At 52.3% G+C, this 8,342-nt stretch overlaps 2 protein-coding genes across 2 annotated transcripts in view; one reads left to right on the top strand and one right to left on the bottom strand.

Annotated features, from left to right (window-relative positions):
- Positions 1-38: 38 nt before the first annotated feature.
- PLPP5 (phospholipid phosphatase 5) lies at positions 39-3,743 on the top strand. Its single transcript, XM_010162908.1, is given in 7 exon segments — positions 39-143; positions 1,516-1,606; positions 1,854-1,917; positions 2,624-2,748; positions 3,128-3,233; positions 3,235-3,284; positions 3,574-3,743. Coding segments are annotated over 7 exon segments (711 nt in total).
- A 3,423-nt stretch (positions 3,744-7,166) lies between these two features.
- DDHD2 (DDHD domain containing 2) overlaps positions 7,167-8,342 on the bottom strand; it is a gene marked incomplete at its 5' end in the record, with an annotated part of 7,571 nt that continues 6,395 nt past the window's right edge. Inside the window, 3 exons of the mRNA XM_010162909.1 lie at positions 7,167-7,257; positions 7,631-7,796; positions 8,257-8,337. Of these exons, the coding sequence (XP_010161211.1) occupies positions 7,167-7,257; positions 7,631-7,796; positions 8,257-8,337 (338 nt within the window). The remainder of the gene's footprint in view (positions 7,258-7,630; positions 7,797-8,256; positions 8,338-8,342) is intronic.

Raw genomic sequence — 8,342 nt, 5'->3', positions numbered from 1 at the left:
TTATTATTATTATTAATTTCTTTCCATTTTCCAGGATCATGGAGTTTTTGTCTCCGTTTCAGCGGGTGCTGCAGCCCGAGGAGATGTGGCTTTATAAGAACCCCTACGTGGAAGCGGATCACGTCCCCACAGTGCCCATGTTTGTGAGTTCAGGCGTTTCCTGCACTTCTCTCTTTTTCTTCTATCATCATAAACTGTCCTTTTAAACCCAAGCTGCTCACTGCAAGACGTGGACTGGGAGCACCTGTAGTTCGTAATGCACAGCACTGAGAGCACAACGTGTTACTGCAAACCAGACAACAGTCACAGTCCTTTTTTATCATCTTTTTAGGCTTTTCTGTCCAGGATTGTCTTCTGAATTTTAACTAAGTTCGTTAAAACTAGTGAGGACTCTTCATTATTGTTCGTGATCAATTTCACAGCAGGTTACCAGGCTCTCTCACGCTATCAGGGAAGGTTTTGCTTGAAAGCAAGTATTTTCAGCAAAGGTTTATTGTAATTTTATTGTGAAAATGGTTTTCCTGGGTCTCTAAATTCTGTGAAAAGGGTTTAATATAAAACTGTAAGTGCTGGATTTTAAGCAGACCACAGTGGGTTAAAGGGACCCTCTGTTCTTCTGAGGAAGGGGTGTTCTGGGGAGCTGTGGTGGCTCCTGGGCCGAGCAAACACCCGCTTTCTTAGCAAATAGCACTTGTGATTTTCTGCAGGAGGTGAGCAGGGGGTTTTTAAACATTACAGGACAAAACCTCAGTGTAGCAATAGCGTTTAGCAGTGTAAAGCAGGACGTTACACCAGACTTCAGGTGGTGTCAGGCTCTTTGAGAGCTTGTCAGACACACCGTGGACGTCCTGGGGTGAAATCCCACAGCGGCTGAGATGTTGTGATGGAGAACTGGTTTTACTCTGAATCAGCGGCTCCTGGATTTTTTGCTGACAAGCAGGATGGGTGCTGCTGACAAAGAGCTAATCCTTGTGCTTGCAGGGATGGGGCAGGTTGGGGTGCTGTGAACTGGAAAGGGGTATACGAGGGATCTGGAGGCAGGAGTGAGGTGCAGCCAACCAAAGCTGTGCTCTCGTGCCAGAGGTGCTGTTTGAGGGCTTGGGGATGTGCTGGGCTTTGTGTAGAGGAGGGAAAGCTCCACTGCTCTGCTGAGTGTGTGCTGAGTGGGTAAAGCACGGGAAGGAGCTGGGTGCAGAGAGGGGCTTTTTAGTCCATGGCATTATTTATGCTGCCTGGGGTTTTTTCCCATGGGCTTCTGTAGGTGAGGTGCTGCCATTGGGTGACAAACAGGAGGAACAGCCCCGCTCTAGGGAGGGCCAGGGTTTGCTGCAAGTACAGCTGGGGTTGTTTTTGCTCTCGGATGGAAATGTGGTTCTGTGCAGAGAGGACAGGTTGCTGCTTGGCTTTGGGGACTGAAGGTATATGGTCACCTTGAGCAGTTACTGTCGTGTTCTTGTGAGATGCTTAAAACTGCTTCGCTAACAGACACCTGACAATCTTCTTGTTTTGTGGCAGTTCATCGCCTTTCTGTGTCCCTTATTGCTCATTGTCCTGGCAAGGGTGTTCATGAATGCCGACCGAGAAGACACGCGGGAAGCCTGCCTTGGTGAGCTCCTCCTTATCCCAGAGAGCTGCGGACCCCCACGGAGTCTGCCACGGTGCTGTGGCCGTGAGCTGGGGGTCTCACAGATGAGTCCTTTGCTCTTGCTGGGGCACAAGTGTTGTGCCAGGGGTATCAAAGCCGAGCTGTGTGGCTCCAGCTGAAGTTTGAGCACTGCCCGGGCCTGAATGCGCCTCGAAGCTGCCTGTTCAGATGGAGACAATGCTGACCTGACCTCTCTGCTCTCTCCTAGCTGCCAGCCTTGCTCTCGCCCTCAACGGGGTTTTCACAAATGCCCTGAAGCTCATTGTGGGGAGGTAAGAAACTGGCTCTTTCCTATCTGTGCGGTGTGGGGAGGGGAGGCACATCTGTGCACTGGTGGAGCTACAATAGCAGGAGCAAGGGCCAGAAGTTGAAGTTGGACAAGCTCAGCCTGGAAAGAATGTGTTTTTTCTAGCTGTAAAGACAATTCAGTGTTAGAACAAACACTGGCAGGGACCTGCTGTCTCTGTACATCATCTGGATGGGCTTGCTCAGGCCTGTGCCAGGGAGGAGAGCTTTGGTACGTGTACATGGAGCAGATGGGATGGTTTCATCTCCCTGGGCCGCGTGGTCAGGGTGGCAAAAAGTTACCTGTGCCGAGCTGCAGCCTGAGAGGTTTGCTCCAGTGTGTCCACAGGTTGTGCAACCAGGGAGTGTTGAATTGTGTGGGAATTCATTTGCTCTGCTGGGCTGGATGGGGAGGATCAGCCCAGTGCTAATCCTCAGGGTCTAAACCAGTGCTGGGCTGGTGAGGCTGTGCTGCCACAGCCTGGCTCTCATCTGCTGAGCTCTGCCTGCCCGGGAGGAGCAGGGCTGGGTGCCACGCTGGGGTTTGCACTTCTCACCACCTTCCCTTTGCACAACGGGGGGAGCTGTGTGAGGTGGCAGGTGACTGCGTTGGGATGTGGGTGCTCCAGGGGAGGGCTGGGTGCTGGGATCACTGCACCCCCTGAGGGCTACGTGGCTTGTTCTCTGCCCTAGGCCACGGCCAGACTTCTTCTACCGATGCTTCCCGGACGGACGAGCCAACGTGGAGCTGGTGTGCACAGGGGACCCTGGCACAGTGACTGAGGGACGCAAAAGCTTCCCCAGTGGACACGCTTCCTGTAAGTTTTCCATGTCCCCTACTTGCTGCAGCCCCCAACAGTGACCTGTGGTGAGGAGAAGCCTGTGGGGAGGGCAGCTTGGGTTTGCTTTCATGCACCCTGTGGCTTTGGCTACATTAATTGGCCTTTTTAGGGGCCTCGACTTTCCCTCTAAAGTAGTGGGGTGAAAGATGTCCTCTGAAGCTGGCTGTAGCTCCTGGGAGGAGTGATGCTTGCTGAGTACCAGCTTCTACGGCTCCTCCATCGCTCATGAGCTGGGCTTTCCTTGGGCAGGACAGACATCCTCTTTCAGCCCTTCCACTGCAGCAGGGGAGAGGGTGAAGGTCTGGCTGAGGGTTCACAGTGGAGCTGTTTCTGAAGCAGCACCCTTCTCTTGCAGTTGCCTTTGCTGGTCTTGCCTTCTCTGCCTTCTACATCGCTGGGAAGCTGCGCTGCTTCTCTCCCGGCCGTGGAGGGAGGGCTCTGCGGCTCTGTGCCTTCCTCCTCTTCCCTCATCGCCGTGTCCCGCACCTGTGACTACAAGCACCACTGGCAAGGTGGGTCGGTGTCTGTGGGCAGACCTGGACAGGGACACTGTGAGCACAGGGTGGGTCTGCGTTGCCACGAAGATGTTCAGAGCCTACGATGGCAACTTGGGTTTTTTAATTACTTCTCCAGTGATAATTTTTTTGCTTCCTGTAAGGTGATGATGCCTTTCTCTTTGTTTTTTGAAATATATGCCAGGCTTAGTTTTATAGCTTTTCAGCAGGCTGCAGAGCTGCCTGCTGGAGAATTCAATCATGAAGCTTGGGAGGGAAGTTAACTCTCCTCTTGTCTTGCCCACAGATGTGTTGGTTGGCTCAGCGATCGGCTTCACGCTTGCGTACCTCTGCTACAGGCAGTATTACCCTCCTCTGATGGACTCCATGTGCCACAAACCATTTCTGTACAAATCCAGACAACTCCCAGCACACCAAGACAAGCCTGCAGCTTCCAGCTTCCACCTGGACTTATAGTGACGGGCTCTGTCCTGCCGGCACCTTTCCTGCTGCTCCTTGAACGCGAGGGCAGGGAAAGGTTTTGGGGAGGTTGGTCATGAGAAGTGTCTCAAATGAGGATGAACCTGAAACCCAAGCAGGTGTGCTCTGCAGTGCTGGTAAGTTGTCCTGCTCAGGGGCCTGTGTTGCTTCGTTTAACCCAATTTTGTGGGCATCCTTCCCTTCGGGAGGGTGTGCAAGCCTGCAGGAGGACAGCCAGGGTACCAAAGGTCCTGAAGCAAGAACTGGAAAAATGTGACAATCTGGTGAGCCCCAGCCAGTGAATGTTCTTGTGTCCTGTCCAGAAAGCACCGTCAGTCATCTCCCTTCAATCCAGCCGAGCTGTCCCACCCCTTCTCGTGGGAAATGTGTCAAAATGAAGCACAGGTCCTGCTCCTGGCACCGGGTTTAAGTCTGTCTTTTCAATCACAGCTGAGCTAATTTGGAATAATGAGGTTGCAGTCTCTAATTGTGGATTAAGTGGGGGAGAGGGAAGATGAAACTAGCATGATGGTTATTTGTATTACTGTGATAGCTCTGATTTTTTTCTAATGTGACTAATAAAGGAGTTTAATTTTTTAAATGAGCTGTGGCACTAAGAACTTTACTTCAAGGACTGGGTTTATTGCTGTATAAGCCATTTCCTTTGGTGTGTCTGCAGCGGTTTCTAGCTGGGTGTTTATTTTATATCTCTTTCCTTGCAGCTTTAATATGGTTGTAAAGAGATGACAATCAGCAGAACACGCAGTGGTGTCTGAAAGCATCCCTTCCGAGGTGCTTGTGCCCCTACTCTGCAGTTTGTGTTCTCAGGCAATGGAAGGGTAGAGTGCTGCTGGGAAACCCGAGGCACAGCTGTATGGCAGGACTGTTGTAAGTAGTTGTTTGTCACTAGTCTCCTCCACAGATAATGTGTATTTTTGATCAAGTTGTATGTACACACAGACAGCAAAGGGGAGGCTGTAGCAGAGCGAGGCACATGTGCCTCTGCCAAGCTCAGGACGTCACAGTAATGAAAACACCATCCCCTCATCTTCAGTTTGGGCTACGTAAGCCCTCTATGACCCAGCAACTTCAGCAGAAGTTACAGAAATAGCTTTACCTTCCCCTAAAATTGTGCACGTGTGAAACCCCCTCTCCTCTCTCTCCCCCCCAGACATGCACACACCACAGTCATCTACTTATTTATTTTGGCTTTTACTGGAAAAGACATTAAATAACATTTAAAATGTATTTAACTTTTTTTTTTTTTTTTTTAAACAAAGTGCACAACTTAAAAAGCTGATGATGGAAGTGTCCCATGTTAAGACTGTTCCTTTTCCTCCTCTTGTAGGAGACGCTTTAGCAATCAGTAGTTCAGGCGCCGACTGAGCAGCAGGTTTGTTTCTGCCGTCAGGTAAAAGAACAGCTTCTGTTCCTTCGGGGTGGGAGGAGGGATGGAGGCTGCAAACAAAACCTTTCCAATAGTGCAAATAATGTACAACAGAGGACAAACAGGCTGTGGAAAAAAAAGGCTCCTTACCCCACGCAGGGCAAAAGTCAGCAGGAGGGGAAAGTGGTTTGGCTCTTCCAAAGGCTGTCACAGCCACGACCTTACACATGGCTGAGGCTCCACCTCTGCCTTGTCCCCGGGCTCCAGCCCAGCCAGTCAGCCTGGGTGGCTTTGGTCACAAAGGAGGGGTCCCCGAGGCTCTCTGTCCCCGTCCCCCTTGGAGCAGAGCTAGCACACAGGCATCTACAGACTGAGCTGGTGTCAGTTCTTCAGTGGGATTATTGGGACACAGTGTCCAGACCCTACAGATCTGGGCTCCAACTTCACTGGCTGCATTTTGTGTATTTAAAACCAAAAACAATGGCTGGAGCCTGGCCGGCATGAGATGCCTCAAGCCTCCCAAAAGCCACAGTGCAGCAGGATGGCAGGATCCCTCCGTGCCCCTGCAAAGCACAGCAGGGCTGTCTGTCCCCCCAGACCTCCAAATTGCCTGGACACTGCTGAGGAGCAGCCGCTTTCCTCCAGTCTCACTGTAGTTTGATCTAGAGATGAACCTTTCTTTCCCCCTCCTCCCACCTGGCCACCAGCTGTGGTCCTCAGCAAGATGCAGGCAGTGCCCTTGGTTTGTTGGCCACCATGGGAAGGGTGAGGATGCTGAGAAGTCACTACCAGCATATGACAGCAGGCAGGAGTGCCTGGGTCAAGGACACACACAGATGCTGCTCTCAGGAGCTGTTTTCTGGAGTGGTCCTGCCTGGCACGGCCCACGGGTGCACAAACCATGCAGCAGCAGTTCACAGAGAGGAGGAGGATGGCTGGTAGCCACGTTCCTGCTCGCTCAGCAGCAGCCGCCTGTGCTTCACCTCCCAAAGACCACAGTCCTCACGCCTGGTGCTCTGTGTTATGGCAGGGAGAAGTCAGCAATCTCCTCTGCTTGACAAGGCTGCTGTAGCTCTCTCCACGCTGCGTGTTTAAGGCTTTTATTCCTCAAGGTCACCAGCTGCGAGTGTCCTCGCTCAGCCAGGAGCAGAGTCAGGCCCTGGAGGCTGGTTCCTCGCCCAGACAGCTGGTCTGCTTGGGTGCTAGAGGAGCGAGGGTGATAACTTACAGGGTGGAGGGTTACAAGTACATGTTGCCACAGGGAGTCACAGGGCTGGTGCTGTGTGTGTGTTTGAGCAGAAGTGTTTTCCCTTGATAATTTTTTCCCCCCCACCCCTACCCAAAATGGAGGAAAATCATCCTTATCTCCAGGTAGCAGCAAGTACTTGGGAAGCAGCATGCGGGACACAGCAGCAGAGGAGAGAGGAAGGCAGAGAAGATTTCCTGGTGAGTACTCGGTTGAATTGGATCTAAGAATGCAAAAGGAGAACATCAGAATAGCTACACTAGGGCAGACCAAATCCACCCAGCCTCACCCCCTGTACCCAGCAATTACCAGCATTAGGCTTTGAGGGCAAGAAAACATACGGATGCATTTTACCCCTGGTCTACCCTCAGCCAGGAATTAGCAGCAGTGGGTGAAAACAGCCCTGCAAGACCCGCAGGGCCCATGCTCTGCTTTGCTACCTGTCTGTGAGACATGTTTAGCCCAGGAGGTTTGGGGTACGGGCCACACATCTGGTCCTTCCCTTGGTGGACTGAGCTGATCGTGCACAGTTGCTGCTGCCCTTATCTTCAGCAGCAGCAGTTTATTAGCTCTCCTCGTGTCTGATAGTGCTTGTGTGCAGGATAAGGGGAAAGAAGCCAAATGTGCTGATGGGCCAAAGAAAAAACCTGACATAAACTCCTACCTTAGTCACAGCACTGTAAATAAGGAATACGATTCCCTCAAAGGGACCAGATGCCCCCTGAGGTGTCCTAGGAAGGTGTAGGCAAAGTGACTTACATCAAGCAGCCAGAAGAGCAGAGGTTGGTCACTGGCTGCCTGGCAAAGGTTGATCCAGTGTAATGCCTTGTGTCTGGTAGATCTCCTTCAGAACCAGCAGAACGGTGTCTTCTGACTCCCTGGAGGAGGAGGAGATGGGAATCAGAGGGGGACACTTCCCTCCAGTCTGTCATAGAATCACAGAATGGTTTGGGTTGGAAGGGACCTTAAAGATCATCTAGTTCCAACCCCCCTGCCATCAGCAGGGACACCTTCATCCCTGATAGTTGCAGGGTAGATGCAGCACTCAGCAAATGCAGGCAGTGCTAGGCAAGGAGATTGACACCCATCTCCTTCCTCTGTTCCTACCCCCCCTCTGTGTCTGCGTTACAGGCAGGAAAATACCTTATTTACTTAATTAAGGCTTTTCTTTTTACATTGGCTTTTAAAACGATGGCATTTTGCTGACATTGGACATGAATTTGAAGCTTTGAGGGTTATGCAGAAACTTACCAGTAGCAGAGATGCCCTTGTAGTGCAAATAAATACTCGTTAAAGCTCTCTATCGGCTTCTCCTGCAGCACGTAGTCTATGCGATTCCCTCCATTCAGCCTCCCCACATTAATGAGAGGGGCCTCTTCCTTCACTGCTGCGGGGGGGGTCTCGTCTGGCTTCGTGTCTGAAGGGATGAAGAAGAGTGATGTGGTTCACCCAAGGGGCACCAGCAGCCGTGACAATGCAGCAGCGTCCCTGTGCCCTCCCTTCACCCCGCTGCGGAGGAGCGGCAGCTGAAGTGCTCGGTCCTTCCCTCCAGGGATCTCTCTTGGAAAACATTTATTGCAAGAGACATCTAGAGAAGGGTGACAGAGTGGACTGGTGTGCCGAGTCCCCAGGAGGCTGTCACTGACCAGGCAGGTTGCCTCTTCTCCCCCTTCATCAGGCAATGACAGGGGAAGGCCACAGCATTTTCAGAGCCAAGAGCATCCGCAGCTCAAAGGCAAACCCTTTGCTGAGCACGGAAGACGGCAGCAGCGCCAGGATGGGGACCTGGCTGGCGTGGCTGCGGGGAGCCTGAGCCCACTGCTCTGTGGGCAGGGCCCGATGCTGTACCCCCACCTCCCCATGCACACACCACCAACCTGGCTGCTTCTCCACGCTGGACTCTGCCTCTGCTTCGGCGTCGGTGCTCGCTGCCTCCACGGCTGGCAGCGGGGGCCGGGGGGAG

This window comes from Antrostomus carolinensis, unplaced genomic scaffold, assembly GCF_000700745.2.
Source record: "Antrostomus carolinensis isolate BGI_N321 unplaced genomic scaffold, ASM70074v2 scaffold50632, whole genome shotgun sequence".
Lineage (NCBI taxonomy): Eukaryota > Metazoa > Chordata > Aves > Caprimulgiformes > Caprimulgidae > Antrostomus > Antrostomus carolinensis.
This window is presented reverse-complemented; position numbering and strand designations above follow the sequence as displayed.